General features: G+C 31.8%; 2 protein-coding genes across 2 annotated transcripts; both read left to right on the top strand.

Moving 5' to 3' along the window:
- The first annotated feature begins 3,833 nt into the window (after positions 1-3,833).
- On the top strand, positions 3,834-4,750 carry LOC117933900 (21 kDa protein-like). The gene has a single exon (XM_034855476.1). The coding sequence runs from the start codon at positions 3,886-3,888 to the stop codon at positions 4,492-4,494; it is 609 nt and encodes a 202-aa protein (XP_034711367.1). The 5' UTR covers positions 3,834-3,885; the 3' UTR covers positions 4,495-4,750.
- Positions 4,751-19,498: 14,748 nt separating this feature from the next.
- On the top strand, positions 19,499-20,420 carry LOC117933935 (21 kDa protein-like). The gene has a single exon (XM_034855520.1). It carries the CDS (start codon positions 19,551-19,553, stop codon positions 20,157-20,159), a length of 609 nt encoding a protein of 202 aa, XP_034711411.1. The 5' UTR covers positions 19,499-19,550; the 3' UTR covers positions 20,160-20,420.
- Positions 20,421-21,379: the final 959 nt, after the last annotated feature.

Here is a 21,379-nt window from a genome sequence, read left to right as displayed (position 1 = left end):
AGTTATGTTAAACCTTTTGGTGGATCTTGATCTAGCCCTCGCCTTAAGAATAGTTGCCTCCCCTACTGCAGTGCCCAAATATGATATAGTTGCAGTACTATTATCGAATTTGAAGTGACCGAAATTCGTGTTCTTGACGGTAACTCGAGCCTTTGCATGAGGAAAATTTTAAACATAAATCTTATAATTATTAATAAAAAAAATAATAGCAAAGACTTTTTATGAGCAATGTTTTATGTCGAAAAATTCACATTTTTCAACTGTTTTTTTATTGGATTAATTTATTTTATTATTCAACAAATTGATAACTATTTAAGATAAATTGTTGATTTTATTTTCCTTCCATTTTTCCTTGACTTTTTTTGTGGTTAACCAAACAAAAGAAAATGAATTCTTTTTTTTTTTCCCCTGAATTTTCCATGGATAACCAAACAAGTGAAAAAAATTATATTCCTTTCCTTAGCTTTTTCTTTCTTTCCATTTTTCCTCCCAATTTTCTTTATCTCACATTTTTCGAGAACCAAACATAGCCTAAAAGTTTTACTTTCGGAAAAATTTTAGATCCCATCAACAAGGTTCTTTGCATTATAAATACCTTCCCTAAAAAAAGGATTTCCTTTTTAATGTGAACTTTGGGAAAAAAACCTAATTTGTCTTCCTTTTCCTAAAACTCTCAAAGACAGTTTGTCTATGCTTCTACTTGTTTGAAAAAGAAATCTACATCCCCTCAGGCGTTGAGATGAGATCTATTGGGAGCACATATGGTGTTGCATCATAGATGTAAAGTTCAATATAAGTGTTAAAGATTAAGACTTAAGAATAGCTTTTACAAGATAAATTTGTGTTGTACTTTTGATTAGTGGATTTGCAATTAGAGGTCTTTGACTCTATGATTTTTTAACATTCAAACGTCATATGGATGGTTTTCTACATAAAATATCATGTTTCTTGTGTTAGAATATCTTTAAGCTTCCCTAAACTAAAAGGAGTTAGTTAAAGGATTAAAAATAATCATTTTTTGGGATAAAAGAAACACCTATTCACCTTCTCTACCTGTTATCTAAACTAAATCTATAAACTTCCACGTTGTCCATCGAAAGTTACCAGTTTCTTTCTAATTTCTCTTAAGAAAATGATTTTATTAAATTTTGAAAAACAAATGAAAATATGAAAAATTCTTTGTATAATATTTTTTTGGAGAATAAATTGAAAGAACTATTTTTCATATTTGTGTTCTCAAATAGAATTTTATTCTTGAAAATAATTAAAAAATATTTTTAAAATATATTTTTAAAAAATAATTTGTTATAATCGTTTTCTAAGCATTGCCAAATTGGCATTCTAGTTCTTTTATGAGAGATAGTTGAGGGGGGCCTAATTTCTTTAACAGAAGAAAGTGACACATCGCCTATATAAATCAATTATGTCAATATATCACTCGCAGGGGTGGTGTATGTTCCTTTCAGAGTGCTTACTTGGTATCACTTCCCCAAAGGAAAGGGTTCTTAGGAGGTTGTCATTTTCTCACCATTGGGAGGAAAAAAAATCCAAAAGCATTGCTCGCCGACACTCTGCTTCTACTTCATGATATCTATATGTAAATGAAATAAGTTATCATGGAGCAAATTCAATAATTTTGGAAAAGAATTGTAAGTAATGGAAAATGACTTGTTAAAAATCAATTGCCACAGATGAAATATTTATTAAAATTAATATTATTTATTTTACTTTTATAAGTCTTTTAGGAGAGAAAAATTATTAGAACTAAAATAAAAATATTCGTTCAAAATATTAGGTTTTTTTTATTTATTTTTATGTTGATTACTATTTTACAATTTATATAACATAATATTAGTTATTGTTATACTGTAACGAAGATAGGCAATAAATAAATAAAAACAGAATAAGAATACACAAATTTATATGAAAAATCCTAAACGGGGAAAATCATGGGTAAAGGAAAAGAAAATTCGCTAATAAATTTGTAAAACAAATAGTTGTTTATAAGATATCTCACTTAGTTAATTCTTTGAATTAAGCATCAAAATATGAGGAAATTGATTGGGGAAGAGTATATATACATATATATTAAAAAAAATTATTAAGAAAATCTATCTTTGACACGTGGACTGAAGAATAATCATATTTTTCTATTTGGAGCATCAATTGGTCTAAATAATAGATAAATCATTTGGTGGTTCTCTTCAATGATCATACCATTGTATAGGTTGATAACCAATTAAAAAAAAAAGGAAGTATTTTAGAAGCAATGCATTGATTAGATATTGCTTCATAACACTCTAACGACCTCTTTCAATTTATCTGTGTCGAATACTACCACATTGGTGGTTTATTAAATGGTATAATACAACATATGCTAGAGGTAGACTACACAATTTCCTAATGATGTTGAAACTCATGAGTGAATATTGATCAAGTTCATTCCTAATTTGTAAGACAGGATGCTACTTCTCCTTTTGGTTTATTGATTAAAACTCAAGACAGAAGGAACATGCACCAAAAGACTACTCCATTGATGCAATCAGGATTGGGAGTGCAACTTGGATGAGTACACTTAATTTGACCTATCCCAAGCCCAATTCGATATTTGAGAGGGTTCAAACAAATATTTTAAATACTTCAATTTGACTTTTTGAATCCAAAATCAATTCAGTTTGGGAATAAGCTAAGGATTCGAGCAATCCAAGTCAAACCCAAACTCGATTTAAAATTTCATAATATTTATAATTTCTACTATTACATATAATAATGTTCAATTTATTTTAAAAGAATAAATATTAAATTTCATTGTATTATATATTATTTTACTTTCTAAAAACAAAAAAAAAAAATTACTCTTTATCTCAAAGGAATCTGGGCATGCGCAAAGTTTTACCCAACCCTTCTTCCTTTGTTTGCCATCCAAATACACAGCTTCCTCTCGAAATGTTACATGCTTTGTGGTCTACCTCTACCAAGGATCTCTTACACATCAACCCATTATCTTCTCTTAGGTTTTTTTTTTTTCTTTTTTTCTTTTTTTCTTTTTTGTGGTCGTGGATACCCTTTAATTTGGTTTTTTTAAACTAAAAATTTAGGCCAGTTATAAGCGGGATTGAGATATGGGCAATGCAGTGGGCCAGTGGGTGACACCAAGTTGGTCATAGTTCCATGGCTGTATGGTCTGAAAAAGAAAGCAGAGAATCATAGAATTCTAGATATTGATATCCTCCTTTTCTTGCCAACCTCGCCAACTGTTTTTGATGTATGTATACTAACAACTTCAATCCAACTGAGATTAATTAGTAACTAGTTTTTATAGCTTAGAAACCATTTTAAGGAAATTACTATTTAGAAGGTATATATATATATATACACGCTCGTAGTTATAACCTAAGGAAAATCATACCAGGAACCATGAGAGCTTTCCACCGAACGGGTCAACTTTCATTTTGGGATTGACCATGTTAAGGTGAACGATAGGCTTATAACCTCAGAATTTGATCACTGAAATCATGCTGAAGGGTAACGATTAACATAACCCCATATATCGTGCTAGTTAGGGACAAAGAAGTACGGATTGACCACTTATGAGTCAAGTATTAGTCCTAATATTCTGGATTAAGGGAAACCATGAACTTCAGCTGTTACTATTAATATTTAACTCATCTATAGTGACCTCTGGACAGGTTGAATGTTCGTGGGACCTATAACAAGTAGTGGTGTATGAGAAATATAGGTCATGCTGTGGAGTTGGCTCCTTTAATTTTCATGTTAACTTAACCCACATTAGAAGTTTTCCAATTCGTCTATAAAAGGACTACCCTTCTATTCCCTAGTCTCATCCCTAGCCTCCAAGTTTCTCTGCAAGTAACTAGGAGAGATATGGAAGGCTCATTTTTTTCTAGCCATTTCCTTCCAGCTCTTCTCATTTTTCTTTCCCTTACTTCCTATATAAACTTAAGCTCAGCAGCCAGGCCTGCTGCTGATAAAGCCAGCACCGAGTTCATCCGAACATCTTGTGGTACAACCACTTATCCCAGACTTTGCTACACCTCCCTCTCAGCTCATGCCAGTGTAATCCAAACCAGCCCCAAGCTTCTAGCAGACACAGCCCTTGCTGTGACCCTTTCAACCGCACGATCTACATCATCCCTGATGTCAAAGATGGTGCAAAGCCATGGCCTAAAGCCTAGAGAAGTTGCAACCATGCAGGACTGTGTGGAAGAGTTGAGCGACTCAGTAGATCAGCTTCGAAGAGCAATGGGGGAGATGACCCAAATAAAAGGCTCCAATTTTGGGCTCATGATGGATGACATACAAACATGGGTTAGTGCTGCCTTGACGGATGAGGACACATGCACTGATGGGTTCGCCGGAAACGCCATGAATGGGAATCTAAAGACCACCGTGAGGGCTCGCGTAGTTAACATCGCGCATATGACTAGCAACGCCTTGGGTTTGATCAATAGTTATGCTTCCCTTCACAATTAGCCAACTTAGGTGTTTCTAAGCGGCTAAGGTTCAATTGGGGTACTAATTAATCCTATATGCCTTGCTGCAAGAAATATGGAATGCTACTAGGTGTGGGTCCTGACTGCTCTTCCATTGAGCGGTTGTAAGAAGTCTATTAGAGAAATTGTACGGGTATATGTATTTTGTGTGCTAGATGATGGTTGGGTCAGTTGCTTCATATCCATTATAGTGCCGCATTCTTTGTGAATGAATTGTGGTCATCTTCGTCTTCAAATTTTGAAGCATGAAACTTTTTCATCATTTTAAAGAAATATTTTTCTTAAATTCTAATAATAATAATAAGAAGAAGAAGAAAATGATGATGAAGAAGGTTGAAAACAAAGGAGGTAGAAAGGGTTTTTTCTCACTGTTGTTGAAATATAATTTTTCTAACTTAAATAACAATATTTATCAATGTTTTCATAATCGAGTCAGTCATTGAATTAGAAAAATTATCAGTTCATGGTTCACTAGTTGGACCGGTGGTCTAACCACAATCAGACCAGTGATTTCATAAATATATAATTTATATTTTATTAAAATTTAAAATTTTTATAAAAATTTAAATATGTAAGGAAATTAAAAATTAATAATACTTATTTGTTTAATATTATCAAATTAGTATATACTATATAGATATATTAATAATGTAATATTTTATTAAATAAATAAAATATATATATATATATATATATATATATATATATATATATATATATATATATATATATATATATTAAAAGTTATATAATTAATTATTTTTTAGTTTTAAAAAAAAATTATATTATTTTACTTTAAATTGTTTGCATTTTTATTATCATAAAAATTTTGGGAAGAATCTATTTTTTCTAGTTGATGTGAAAATGTTTACATATGTTATAAATGGCGTAATGGTGGCATCGAAATGGCATGGAGAATAAAATGCCTTTATATTGTTGGCTTGCCAGATTTGAGTAGTGGCCCGTGCACTTCCCAGATTTAAAGCCCAACAGCACGACCCATTTTGGCCAAAAGAATACAAGCTCGAACCGACGGCTCGGTTCACTGAGTCAACCATTCAACCGCCGCGCCATTCGGTTTGAAAGAGGTTCATGACCCTTCCGGCTCAAATGCTGACCCAGACCGGAATTGGCTCCAATCAACGGTCGGATCGGTCGATTCTGTCCGGTTTTAAAAACTATGATATTTATCAACTTTTTTAATTGAAAATATAATTTTGAGAATTTATTCAAAAACTATATCATTTTTTTAATGGGTCTTAATGACTCATATTCTTCGGGTCAAATTTTGATGGACCTTTTGCTTCCAATCACCAAAGTTTTTACCCTGGTTGTTCAAGAAGAAAGGCAACGTTTAGTTAATCAACGTTTGTCACTCTCCAATGATTCTTAGATTTTGGGTGATTCTGGCATTTCTACTATTGCAGCTTCCTTCAATTCAAAATCAAAATGAAAAAGACCTTTGTGCGCTCATTGTGGTATTCAAGGAAATATCGTTGAAAAATGTTACAAGCTTCACGGATACCCATTAGGCTATAAAACTAGAGGAAAATTGTAACGACCCACTCCCAACCATGTAAATATTATCTGCTTTGGATCCAAAGGGGCCCTCACGACTTTAAAACGCGTCTACTTTGTTAAGAGGAGCCTCTACATATATAGCACCGGGAACTTTCTCCCTTATCCGATGTGAGACATCACAAATACCCCCTCATGCAGACACAACGTTCTCGTTGTGTCCCATGGGATTGTGGGGCCAAACAGACAAACAACCCTTACGGAGCCAAACAAACCCTCACATCGGGGTCGGGGATCGACTCTGATACAATTAGTAACGACCTGCACCAAACCATGTAGATATTGTCCGCTTTGGGCCCAAAGGAGCTCTCACGGCTTTAAAACGTGTCTACTTGGTTAAGAGGAGCCTCTACATATATAGCGCCAGGAACTTTCTCCCCTATCCAATGTGAGACATCACAAAAATAGAATCCACCAAAGGTCTAAATAAATCAAACAAGATCCAATGTACTCGATGGATCTACGTGATCATCTCCATAGGATTCACCATTGAACACTCTAACTAGTGATCAGTGTAAACAACTCATTACATTCTTGATCTCACAACTTCAAATCAGATCTCAAACCTCGATGGATACTCCACAACTTAGTTCATTCGTGTCGAGCTTTAGTGGTAATATTTCTCTCTCTCTTACCTACAACTCTTCAACTATTTCTCTTTGTTCATGGGTGTTGGATACTAGAGCAACACATCATGTTTATTGTGTTTTAGATTTTTTTCATCAATTCCAAACCAATTTTTAATTCTTATGTTATGTTGCCAAATGGTCATTTTGTTAGCATATCACGTATAGGATATGTTCGACTAATGGATACCATTATTCTTGCTAATGTTTTGTTCATTCCAAGTTTTCGTTTCAATCTGCTTTCTGTTAGTTCCTTACATGTCAACACTCCATTTCCATTAATTTTTCTTCTGATTCTTGTACTCTTTAGGACCTCTCACAGGGGAGGACGATTAGGATGGGTAACCGCGTTGGTAATCTCTACATTTTGAATCCAAACAACTTGTTCTCAACTTCTTCTTGTTTCTCCAGTGTTTGTAATAATATCAAATTGACTCAAAAGGAATTATGGAATTTTCATTTAGGTCATCCATCTTATGTAAAACTTCAAAATTTGAAGAATGAATTAAAAATTTTAGAAATCTTTGGTGATTCTTTACCTTGCATTGTTTTTCCACTTGCTAAACAAGAGCGTTTACCATTTGTTTCAGCAAATTCTTTGTTTGATCAGCTTTTTAATCTTATGCATTATGATATATGTGGTCCTTTTACCCCGTAAATTGTGGAATGGCATCGTTATTTTTTTGCCATTGTGGATGATGGCACTTGTTTTACTTAAATCTATTTGTTGAAACAAAAATTCGATGTTCTGAGCATCTTTCCTTATTTTTACACTCTCATAAACACACAGCTTGGTGCTAAAATTAAATCTGTGAGAACAAATAATGCCCCTGAATTAGACTTTACAGATTTTTTTGGTTCCAAAGGCATTCATTATTTCCATTCTTGTGTGGACACACCACAACAAAACTCTGTGGTAGAACACAAGCACCAACATTTGTTAAATGTTGTTAAAGCCTTGCATTTTAGTCAAATATGCCTTTAGGATACTGAGGGGATTGTGTCTTAACTACTGCATACCTAATTAATCGATTATCTTCTCCAATTCTTTCTAACAAAACCCTTTTTGAACTTCTGTGGTTTAAGAAACCATCATATAGTCACTTGAAGGTCTTTGGCTGCTTATGTTATGCCTTTACTCTTAAGCATCATCGAACAAAATTTTCCCTAAGAGCTTTGCCTGTTGTTTTTCTCGGGTATCCACCTGGGTATAAGGGATACAAACTGCTAAACCTTATTACCAATATTGTTTTCATATCATGAGATGTCGTGTTTCATGAGACTGTCTTTCCCTTTACATCTATTCCACAAGTTATCAAATCTTTTGACTTATTTTATGATCGAGTGTTGCCATATCGTATACCAATTATCACTCTTCTTTCCAATTCTATTGATCTAAGTGTTGATTTCACCACTACTATTATTGCTCCATCTTCACAAAATCTTGGATTTTCTCGTCCCTCTCGAGTCATTAAACCTCTTTCCTATCTGAAGGATTTCCATTGCTACTATGTGTCCCATAATAATGTTCCCACAACTCATCCACTTTCCCATGTTCTTAGCTATGATCGTCTTTCCTCTAACCACAAAGCTTTTTTTTTTTTATGCCATTTCTTCTCATTCTGAACCAACCACTTATTCACAAGCTGTTAAGATTCTTGAATGGAATGAAGTTATGATGGTAGAGTTGAAAACTTTTGAAAGCAATGGGACATGTACATTGATTACTCTTCTAGTTAGTAAGCACCCTGTTGGCTGCAAATGGGTGTATCATCTTAAGTATCGATCGAATGGTAGTTTAGAGCGTTACGAAGCCCACTTAGTGGCCAAAAGGTATGCACAACAGGAAGGTATTAACTACTTGGACACATTTTCTCATGTTGCAAAGTTAGTAATGGTTAAGGTTCTTTTCTCTTTGTCTATTGTTTATGGTTGGAGTTTGACACAGTTGGATGTAAATAATGTTTTCTTGCACAGTGATTTACAAGAGAAAGTGTATATGGAACTTCACCAGGATATCACCATGAGGGAGAGATTTCTCTACTTGGAAACACTGTGTGTAGATTGCATAAATCTATCTATGGGTTAAAGCAAGCCCCACATCAATGGTTTTCAAAATTTTCTACAACTCTCCTTGAAATTAGTTTCAAATAATCTCATGCAGATCACCATCTTTTCACCAAGGCTAAAGGACAAAGCTTCATTGCTCTTTTAGTGTATGTTGACAACATCATTATAGGAAGCAATAGTCTTGAGTAGGTTAAAAATATGAAAACATATTTGAACAACTGATTTAAGTTGAAAGATTTGGGAAATTTTAAGTATTTTCTTGGCATTGAGGTGGCAAGATCTTCTAAAGGAATTTCTATTTGTCAATGCTAATATGATTTACAACTCTTGTCAAATACAGGGCATCTTGGGTGTAAGACTTGCAAAACCCTCATGGATGTAAATGTTAAACTTGCTCGAGATGATGGAGAACTTCTTGATGATCCTTCGTAATATAGGTGTATAATTGAAAAGTTATTGTACTTGACAATTACTAAACCAAACCTATATTATGCAGTGAATTGCTTGAGCAAATTTTTGGCTAAACTAAGGGTACCACACTTACAAGTTATTGTTCATGTTTTGTAATATATAAAGGACACAGTTAGCTAAGGTATTTTTTATCATGTTTCAACTTCATTGCAACTAAAGGCTTTTGCAGATGCTGACTAGGGCACTTGTCCTGAAGGTAGAAAATCAATAAGTGGTTATTATGTTTTCTTGGAGACTCATTGGTTTCTTGGAAATCCAAGAAATGGCACATAGTGTTAAGATCTTCAGTTGAAGCTGAGTATCGTTCAATGGAAAATGCAACCTGTGAGATAGTGTGGTTGTTTTCTCTTCTTAAGGATCTTGGTGTAAATCATGTTGGACCTGTAATATTGTTTTGTGGCAATGAAGCTACCCTACACATTGTGGCTAATCAAGTCTTTCACAAAAGAATTAAGCACATCGAGATCGATTGCCATTTAATATGAGAAAAAAATTCAAAAAGGAACATTGAAGACTATACACATTGCTTCACGACACCAAATAACAGACTTGTTGACAAAGTTCCTCTTTCCAACTCAATTCACTCTTCTACTAAGCAAGATAAGTGTTCATTATATACACACACTCCATCTTGAGGGGGAGTATTAAATTTGAGGGCTTATTTGTAAATAAATAAATAAAAAAGAGTAAGAAATTAGTTAGATAAGTTTTTTTTTTTCTTTTTCTATTATCCTTGGTGAGTTGGAATCAAGTTAAAGGTGCAATCCGTCTCCAACCCCAATACATATATATGCTTGTTGTTTCCTTTTTTATAGTTAATGAAAACAGAGTATTCTTCAGCAGATTTTGCGATTTCTTCATTTTTTATAAAACTAGTCAACGAGTTATAATTTTTTACTTTTTCAATCCTAGTCAACGGGTTATAATTGTTGACCTTTGGTTTCATCCATTTTAAAATGGATAAATTTGAGGATTGTCACTTATTTATGAAGTCTCACCCAATTGGGCTCCATTGTTACTTAATAACCAGAGTAAAAATATTTTGAATGTATTAGCATGTTGAACTCAAAAGTTTTTAGGAAAATGATTATACGTTATATCTCCTATTTGTAATTAAAATAAAAAATGTTTGATTCATGACACTATATTAATGTTCCTTATTGGGCTTTAAGTTCATTCCCATCATTGAAAAATTTTCAAGTACTCTCAATTTGGAGAAGGAGTGATGGCTAGGCTAGGGAATTTTTTTATTAGGATTTTGGTTCAAATTTTATTTTGGACATTGTTTAAATATTAAAATTTAATTCTCATTGAAATTATTTGAGTTTAGAGTTATTTGGACACTAACACTTTGGTTGATGAGTTAGTCCTAAAGTTAAGAATTGAAGATTATAGAATTTATTTATTTTACTATTTTGAACAAGAATTTAGTAATTGGAAACCATCCATTTACAAGATGAATGTTGGTGTTGTTTCCACTTTGAGCCTTCATGTTTGAGGTGTGAAATGATTGTTATGCCCTTAGAGTGGGTTTTGGGACGTGACACCTATATAGTTGTAGACCCTTTTTTTGGGCTACCCGGGGAGCTAGCTGAAGATTTCATTTTTTTGGAGTAGGGGCCGATTCTCAACATAGCAAGCTGCATGGGACACATGGCCGAGGAGACCACCGCCTAGCCATGGTAGTGGTTGGGACGACGACTTATTTGCTAAGCCAAGAACAGTGAAGCTAGTAGCAGATAAGAGAGAGTTGGGGACTAAAAAAATAGAGGGGAGAGAACTGGAAAAAAAAAAAGAAAAAAAAAATTGGAGAGCTTGAGGGAGTGTTCGTTTAGCTGGGGAAAGGGGGATTCGCTAGCTAGGCAAGAACTGTGAAAGAACTCTCAGGTAAGTTTACTGTGTACCTCTTGTTCATCTTCATTATCATTGATCTTTCATTTTCTTCTTTTGCTACTTGGGGTCCCGCTTGTCTGTCTGGTTATAGATAACAAGAGTCATGTATAAGTTTTGTTAATTTCTGGCTTGTTCACATGCTCATTGATCGTTTCATTTGCTATTTGGATATGTTTGCCCTGCTAATGTCTCATTCTCTTGTATTTCATTTGAGGTTATCACGTACATGGATTGGTATGAATTGATTTAATTTTCTCCCTCATCCCACCTGTTTTGAGCCCATGAACATCACCTGATATGAGATCCTGTACATTCATGTGCTAGATGCTCACCTGTTTATTCTACCCTCAGTTTTCACTCTAGTTCATGCCCTAGTGTTTATTCTTTTGATTTTGCCGGGGGGGGGGGGGGGGGGGGGGGGGGGGTGCTTTCGTTGCGATTTTTCTGGTGCTCGGCCAACTGGGAGAGGAGCCTTAGAAAGTTGAGGACAGAGGAGAGATTTTTCTGGGGAAGAGGATAGAGGAAAGGAGCGAGAGGACGTCCTCTGAAGTTGACCTTCAGTGTATGTTGCATGGGAGATTGTGTCGTTTTCATTTTTGGTTGAAATCTCTATATTGGACAGCATGGTGAAGCCTGCAACATTAGCATTTTGTGGTGCATTCTTTTATTTGTTTATTCATTAAAGGATGTGCATGTACACCTTTTTTTATTTGTTTATTCATTAAAGGATATGCCTGTACACTTTTTTCTATTTGTTTGATTCATTAAAGGTGTGCTTGTACACGTTGGGCCATTCTAAGGCCATATGGCTTTTGTTTTATTGTTTTCTTATTTTCTTTCTTTAACTTTTGATGCCCAAAAATTTCATTTCAAAATTTTAATGTTAAGATAATTTTTCAAAACTCCAGTTTTGATTTAATCTTTTCAAAGCTCCAAACTAAATTTAATTTTTAAAACTCTAATCTTTTTCAATTTTAATTTCCGGAATTTCAATTTCCTTCAAATTTAATTTCCAAAATTCAAATTCTTCAATTTAATTTCCAAAATTCCATTTCTTTCAAATTTAATTTCCAAAATTCTGATTTCTTTCAAATTTAATTTCCAAAATCAATTTCTTTTAAATTTAATTTCCAAAATTCCATTTCCTAAATTTAATTTTTAAAACTCCAATCTCTTTCAAATTTAATTTTCGGAATTCCGATTTCCTTCAAATTTAATTTCCAAAATTTCATTTCTTTCAAATTTAATTTCCAAAATCCAATTTTTTTTTAATTTAATTTTCAAAACTCCATTTCCTAAATTTAATTTTTAAAACTCCAATTTATTTCAAATTTAATTTCCAAAATTTCATTTTTTTTAAATTGAATATCCAAAATCAAATTTCTTGTAAATTTAATATCCAAAATTCTAATTCTTAAATTTAATTTTCAAGACTCCAATTTTCTTTCAAATAGTTTTAATTCCACTCTGGTTTTCAAACAATCTTCTGCTCCTCTTGATTTTAATAAGCATGAATGAATTTTTCATAATTCTAGAATAATGGAATATGTTATATTAATTCATGCAAAATAAATGGGCTCTGGTGGGGGCCACACATAAGTGATTTTATAATTGATTGATTGGTTGATTAATTTAATTGCCATGCATGATTGATTTTATTTTGCTCTATCATTTGCTCGAAATTATTCCTTAATTATGCATTGACCCTATTTCATGATAGCACATGGTGGCTCATCGCCCAAGTACGCATCCACTCCATTTCTGGTATTTCTATCTGCATGTTTAGATTCTCACATGTGCATGATCACTATGAGTATTCACTGATTTACTCATCAATTGCCACGTCAGCTTCATTTTATTAGTAGAGACCCGACTTTAGGGACCTAGAGAGGTGCTACGGTCTTTACCGTACCTTTCCGATAGGTAACCTGACCCCCAAACCCAATTCGGTTTTTCACAGACCACCTTTTCCAAATAAGGAGTCCCACGTAGGGTTTTTTTTCTTATTTTGTTTACCATTCAAAAATAAAACAAAAATAAGTGGTGACTCCAAGTCATTTTCTTAACCAATAAAATCATTTTTCAAAATAAAAATCGAGCTCGCCATCGAGTGGGAAACGCATGAGCTGAAATGCGGGGTTTACAATAGTATAAAGCAAGATCTCAAACATAAAAAGAAAAAATTGTTCCCGACGGAGATCAATTTCGTACAACATAAATCATGAGATGCATTTCGCATGTAATATTGAGATTGGATGATCTCATGTAACCATCCCAAACAGTAGCAATACAAGCATAAGATAGAAACTAATGCAAGGGAGGAATCAACACACACAACCAATCCCCATCTTGAATTATTGGCATATCTAATGTTTTGAATTCAGTTCCTTTCAAATCACATCTTACCAAGGAGATGTGCAGTAGAGGCAAGAGAAAATGCAAAACAATTCTGCTTCGCCGCTCCTCCTTTTTTATGTGAGTCAACCCCCAATCTTTAATGTCTAATAGTTTAAGCCCTCTTTATAGTAGGATGTAATGATCATGTGCAGAGGACCCAAGCAAGTACTATAATCAACATACTGTCTATTGAAAGTTATTATTTTCTCTTATTTCTCTCTACAATAGTCTAATAAGAAAATGGAAATATTATTAATTTTATTTATTACTTTCCATGATTAAAAGTTGGAAACAATAATTTTCAATTTAAAGATAAAATTGAATGATTTCTCATTACTTTGAATGATGAGTTTTAGGTGTGGAAATTTTCTAATAATAACAACAAAAGTTAGATGATTAAAAAAAGTTCAAAAAAATAAAAAATAAAAAATAAGAAAGAGAAAGAGATAAAAGGGACTTGTTTGCTAGAGTTGTTGAAAATTATGTCTACATATGTTTAATAAATTTTTTTGTAAAACAATTTGAAAGAAATTTTATACCTAGTCTTGGTATAATGGAACTAGTCTTTAAATTAGACCTCAAATTAATATTTATTACCTATTTTAGGTTTGTCCCTTTATCTTAATTCTTTAGAGAGAGCAAAAATCTCATATAGATAAAAATAAATTCAATCATACAAATGAACACAAGATTTAAAATGGAAAAAACACCTAATAACCTACTAGGTATAAAAAACTAAGGGTGGTCTCTCGACCGTTGAATAATCCACTAAATATAATAAAACGATATATAGTTTTATTTGATTGAATGCACATACTCTCTAGGGTCTTATACCATCAACAATAATACTCATTTCCATGTGTTGACATAATACTTTATGCTCTTTAGTAGATCCTTCAAAGGCCTTATCAAAATTTCATTATGAGATCTTTGACCTTAATTTGTTGTAGTTGAAAGTTACTCTCAAGAAAGATCTTAAAAGTTTAAGAGTTGGAATTAAAAAAGTATATTAGAAATCAATTAGCAAATAGGAAATATTATCTTCCTAATTTCTTATACTAGCCAATCCAAAAGCTTTATCAACCATAAATACATACTTACCTTAATCTTACAACTTCAAATAATCTGAATCCGAATTTGATAAAGTTTGAAGTTATCTTGAAACAAATAAAACCTAAGGAAGTAAGTTGTATTGAATTAGTAAGAAATGAACAAAATTGTTAGCTGAATAAAATACCCTAATATAATTTGTTTACAAAACATGTGTTTTTTAAAATAAATTTAAGATGTTTTAAGGTAGTTTTCCTAAATATTATAAAAAATAATTGAAAATATAAAAATATATAAAAAAAATTTTGTATTATACATAAATACATAATATTTTCATAAAAATTAAATTTAAAAAAACCATTATTCATATTTTAGTTCTTAAACAAAATTTTATTTTTAAAGTAATTAAAAGTTATTCTTAAAAATCAATTTTTAATAACTGTTTTAAAAAACAAACATGCTAGGAGAGATTGTTGTTGGGTGCCTTAGGGACGTAGCTTCTTTATCAAAAGAAAATAAAAATTTGCCTATATAATTCAATTATGTGTCAGTTGGAGGGCTTTTTAACTTTTACAACTAATTACAAAAAAAAAAAAAAAAAAAAAAAAAAAATCTTCACAAGGGGTACTTGTGAACTATTGAGGAACTACAACACCTTCCACAATTTTCATATTGTCACACAATGCAATATATATATATAGATTAAAGGTGTTCAAGAAAAACCTTCCACAATTCCACAAAATTCAATTTATACTAAAGGTTTCTCTTAAAAAGACACCTCCCACAATTTTCATATTAGTCACACATTAAAAAAAAAAATTGAATTTATACTAAAGATGTCTCTTCAAGAGACATCTTCTATAATTTTACAAAATTAAATTTATATTAATGATGTCTCTTGAAGAGACACCTCCAACAATTCCACAAAATTGAATTTCTACTAAAAGTCTTCCACAATTTTCATAATAGACATTGAAAAAAAAAATTAAATTTATACTAAAGAAACATCTTCTACAATTCCACAAAATTGAATTTTATACTAAAGGTGTCTTTTTTTTTTTTTTAAAAAAAAAACACTTTCTATTTGAATATCAATCACATATTGAAAAAAAAAATTGAATTTATATTGAAGGTATCTCTTGAAGAAATATTTTCCATATTAAGTGTAATTACTATTCATAAAAAATGGTATTTATGTTATTGAAGTTATTAAAGTTAACCATTTGAAATTTATTTTATTTGTTTATTAAAGTTAACCATTTCAAACATTGATTTTATTATTTAATAAAGTTAAACAAATGATTTATTATTTTAAATTACTCAAATTTAATTAAAAAAAATTGATTTTAATTTATTTTTTATATGAAGATAAAAATTTGTATTAAAAACTTAAAATATGATAGAAGTTATTACTTGAGAAGATAACTTGAGTTTTTAAAAAAAAAAAAAAAATCCAAAATTTGTACATTAAAAAAATATATATTGAATTTTCAACAACAAAATTGATCTAAAGTTGTCTCTTAAAGAGACAACTTCATTTTACAATAAAGAGACAACTTCAAAAAAAAAAAATATTAAAATCTATCTTAATTAGTTTTCCTAAATATAACCAAATGTTTAAATTTGATCATTCGAATACATCACAATCAATATTTTAACTTTTCAATCCATGTCAATCAAAATGAGTAAACTAAATGTCAATTAAGTTGACACTTTCCAAAATAGTAGCAATACTGTTTTGTCTAAAATAATTCTAAAATATGTACAATGCTATAGAACTTATGTTAATGAACAATTACTAAATCCAAAAAATAACAATTAATAGATATACGTCTTGACTATTTGTCCAAAATAATGACATGCAAAATATTGACAATATCTAAAATACAAGTCATATATAGTAACATCCTCAATGTGTACTACATAAAGGAGCCTTCTTCCATTGTGGATATTGATGATATGCATGTTCCACCATTAGCTCTATGGGGTTGACATATGCTCCCCCACATCCTTGACCACGTCTCCTACCATGTGCTCGACCATGATAATCCACTTGTCCTTGTTTATCATCATTTGTTGTAGGAACTAACTCCTTATCAACCAATGTAGCCTCTAATGGTTATGGTGATGATACAACAAGTGGTACTACAAATAGGGTCGATGGCACCTCCGTAAGTGTAATAAAAGTCTCCTCCACAAGTGGTGAGGTAATGTTAGTCAATAATGCATCTCTAAAAATAGGTGTATGCCTAGTCTCCCTCCCATGAGCCTTACTTCATCTAGTTCATACACCTTTCAATCGAGGTTGAAGCTATGAAGTAGCAACAACACTAAATGGAGTCCCATCCTATAAAGGTGGAGCAGTGGATGATATCAGTTCCTGATAAGGTAGTGCACTAATGTCAATCAATTGTGCATCTATAACAACCGGTGTATGCCTAGTGTCCTTCCCACATGCCCCTTGTCTCTAGTTTGTACACCTTCTAATAAATGTTAGAGTTGTGTAGTAGCAATAATACTGCATGGAGTATTTAAACAATCAATCTCATGGTGTTGAGGTGAGATCCATTGGGAGCACATATGGTGTTGTATCATAGATGTAAAGTTCAATATAAGTGTTAAAGAGTAAAACTTAAGAATAATTTTTACAAGATAAATTTGTGTTGTACTTTTGATTAGTGGATTTCCAATTAGAGGTCTTTGACTCTATGATTTTTTAACATTCAAACGTCATATGGATGGTTTTCTACATAAAAAATCATGTTTCTTGTGTTGAATATCTATAAGCTTCCCTAAACTAAAAGGAGTTAGTTAGAGGATTAAAAATAATCATTTTTTGGGATAAAAGAAACACCTATTCACCTTCTCTACATGTTATCTAAACTAAATCTATAAACTTCCACGTTGTCCACCGAAAGTTACTAGTTTCTTTCTAATTTCTCTTAAGAAAATGATTTTATTAAATTTTGAAAAACAAATGAAAATATGAAAAATTCTTTGTATAATATTTTTTTGGAGAATAAATTGAAAGAACTATTTTTTATGTTTGTGTTCTCAAACAGAATTTTATTCTTGAAAATAATTAAAAATTATTTTTAAAATATATTCTTAAAAAATAATTTGTTATAATCGTTTTCTAAGCATTGCCAAATAGGCATTCTAGTTCTTTTATGAGAGATAGTTGAGGGGGGCCTAATTTATTTAACAAAAGAAAGTGACACATCGCCTATATAAATCAATTATGTCGATATATCACTCGCAGGGGTGGTGTAAGTTCCTTTCAGAGTGCTTACTTGGTATCACTTCCCCAAAGGAAAGGGTTCTTAGGAGGTTGTCATTTTCTCACCATTGGGAGGAAAAAAAAAAAATCCAAAAGCATTGCTGGCCGACACTCTGCTTCTACTTCATGATATCTATATGTAAATTAAATAAGTTATCATGGAGCAAATTCAATAATTTTGGAAAAGGACTGTAAGTAATGGAAAATGACTTGTTAAAATCAATTGCCATAGATGAAATATTTATTAAAAATAATATTATTTATTTAACTTTTATAGGTCCTTTAGGAGAGAAAAAATTGTTAGAGCTAAAATAAAAAAATTAGTTTTTTTTTTTTTATGTTGATTACTATTTTACCGTTTATATAACATAATATTAGTTTTTGTGTAAATAAGTAATAAATAAACAAATAACAGAATATGAAGACACAAATTTATTTGAAAAATCGTAAACAGGGAAATCATGGGCAGATAAAAAGAAAATTCACTAACAAATTTGTAAAACATAGTTGTTTATAAGATATCCCACTTAGTTAATTCTTTGAATTAAGTATCAAAATATGAGGAAATTAATCGGGGAAGAGCATATATATATTTAAAAAAATTATTAAGAAAATTTATCTTTGACACGTGATAGTAAAATTACTCTTTATCTCAAAGGAATCTGAGCATGCACAAAGTTTTACCCAACCCTTCTTCCTTTGTTTGCCATGCAAATACACAGCTTCCTCTCGAAATGTTACATGCTTTGTGGTCTACCTCTACCAAGGATCTCTTACACGTCAACCCATTATCTTCTCTTAGTCTTTTTTTTTTTTTTTTTTTGTGGTCGTGGATACCGTTTAATTTGATTTTTTTTAAACTAAAAATTTAGGCCAGTTATAAGCGGGATTGAGATATGGGCAATGCAGTGGGCCAGTGGGTGACACTAAGTTGGTCATAGTTCCATGGCTGTATCCTCTGAAAAAAAAAGCTGAGAATCATAGAATTCTAGATATTGATATATATCCTCCTTTTCTTGTCAACCTCACCAACTGTTTTTGATGTATGTATACTAACAACTTCAATCTAACTGAGATTAATTAGTAACTAGTTTTTATAGCTTAGAAACCATTTTAAGGAAATTACTATTTAGAAGGTATATATATATATATATATATATACACGCTTGTAGTTATAACCTAAGGAAAATCATACCAGGAACCATGAGAGCTTTCCACCGAACGGGTCAACTTTCATTTTGGGATCGACCATGTTAAGGTGAACGATAGGCTTATAACCTCAGAATTTGATCACTGAAATCATGCTGAAGGGTAACGATTAACATAACCCCATATATCGTGCTAGTTAGGGACAAAGAAGTACGGATTGACCACTTATGAGTCAAGTATTAGTCCTAACATTCTGGATTAAGGGAAACCATGAACTTCAGCTGTTACTATTAATATTTAACCCATCTATTGTGACCTCTGGACAAGTTGAATTATCGTGGGACCTATAACAAGTAGTGGTGTATGAGAAATATAGGTCATGCTGTAGAGTTGGCTCCTTTAATTTTCATGTTAACTTAACCCACATTAGAAGTTTTCCAATTCGTCTATAAAAGGACTACCCTTCTATTCCCTAGTCTCATCCCTAACCTCCAAGTTTCTCTGCAAGTAACTAGGAGAGATATGGAAGGCTCATTTTTTTCTAGCCATTTCCTTCCAGCTCTTCTCATTTTTCTTTCCCTTACTTCCTATATAAACTTAAGCTCAGCAGCCAGGCCTGCTGCTGATAAAGCCAGCACCGAGTTCATCCGAACATCTTGTGGTACAACCACTTATCCCAGACTTTGCTACACCTCCCTCTCAGCTCATGCCAGTGTAATCCAAACCAGCCCAAAGCTTCTAGCAGACACAGCCCTTGCTGTGACCCTTTCAACCGCACGATCTACATCATCCCTGATGTCAAAGATGGTGCAAAGCCATGGCCTAAAGCCTAGAGAAGTTGCAGCCATGCAGGACTGTGTGGAACAGTTGAGCGACTCAGTAGATCAGCTTCGAAGAGCAATGGGGGAGATGACCCAAATAAAAGGCTCCAATTTTGGGCTCATGATGGATGACATACAAACATGGGTTAGTGCTGCCTTGACGGATGAGGACACATGCACTGATGGGTTCGCCGGAAAAGCCATGAATGGGAATCTAAAGACCACCGTGAGGGCTCGCCTAGTTAACATGGCGCATATGACTAGCAACGCCTTGGGTTTGATCAATAGTTATGCTTCCCTTCACAATTAGCCAACTTAGGTGTTTCTAAGCGGCTAAGGTTCAATTGGGGTACTAATTAATCCTATATGCCTTGCTGCAAGAAATATGGAATGCTACTAGGTGTGGGTCCTGACTGCTCTTCCATTGAGTGGTTGTAGCAAGTCTATTAGAGAAATTGTACCGATATATGTATTTTGTGTGCTAGATGATGGTTGGGTCAGTTGCTTCATATCCATTATAGTACAACTTTCAACCTTAGCTACCGTATTCTTTGTGAATGAATTGTGGTCATATTCGTCTTCAAATTTTAAGCGTGAAACTTTTTCATCATTTTAAAGAAATATTTTTCTTAAATTATAATAATAAGAAGAAGAAGAAGATGATGAAGAAGGTTGAAAACAAAGGAGAAGGAGATAGAAAGAGTTTCTTCTTACGGTTCTTGAAATGCAATTTTTCTAACTTAAATAACATATTTATTCACAGTTATTAGCGACATCATAAATATATAATTTACATATTATTAAAATTTAAAATTTTTATAAAAATTTAAATGCTTAAGGAAATAAAAAATTAATAATATTTATTTGTTCATTATTATCAAATTAGTATATACTATATAAATGTATTAATATTTTAATATTTTACTAAGTAAAATATATATAATATTTAAATGTGAATTTATTTATTGAAAGTTATTTAATTTATATATATATATATATATATATATATATATATATATATATATATATATATATTAAAAGTTATATATATTAATTATTTTATAGTTTTTTTAAAAAAAATTATATTATTTTACTTCAAATTGTTTTCATTTTTATTATTATAAAAATTTTGGGAAGAATCTATTTTTTTTAGTTGTTCAACCGTCGGGTCATTCGATTCGATGGCGATTCATAACCATTCCGACTCAAATATTGACCCGGACCGGATTTGAATCTAGTCGACGGTTAGACCGGTCAATCCGATCCAGTTTTTAAAACTATGATATTTATCCATTTTTTTTATTGAAAATATGATTTTGAGAATTTATTCAAAAACCATATCATTTTTTAGAATAAATTTGAGGTGTTTTATTTTTTTTTTAAATATTCAAAAAGATAATAAAAAATAGGAATAATATTTTAAAAAAATTTATATTATACATAAATATAATCATTTCAATAAGTAAAAAAATTATTTTTTATATTTGAGTTCTTAATTTTTAAAAAATAAATTAAAAAATATATTTTTTA

This window comes from Vitis riparia, chromosome 16 (assembly GCF_004353265.1).
Source record: "Vitis riparia cultivar Riparia Gloire de Montpellier isolate 1030 chromosome 16, EGFV_Vit.rip_1.0, whole genome shotgun sequence".
NCBI classification, from domain to species: domain Eukaryota; kingdom Viridiplantae; phylum Streptophyta; class Magnoliopsida; order Vitales; family Vitaceae; genus Vitis; species Vitis riparia.
Note: the sequence above shows the minus strand (reverse complement) of the source record. Positions and strands in the feature narration are given on the sequence as shown.

What these genes read in the sequence shown, in the direction of transcription:
- LOC117933900 (XM_034855476.1), top strand. Translation starts at nt 3,886, where the DNA reads ATGGAAGGCTCATTTTTTTCTAGCCATTTCCTTCCAGCTCTTCTCATT.
- LOC117933935 (XM_034855520.1), top strand. Translation starts at nt 19,551, where the DNA reads ATGGAAGGCTCATTTTTTTCTAGCCATTTCCTTCCAGCTCTTCTCATT.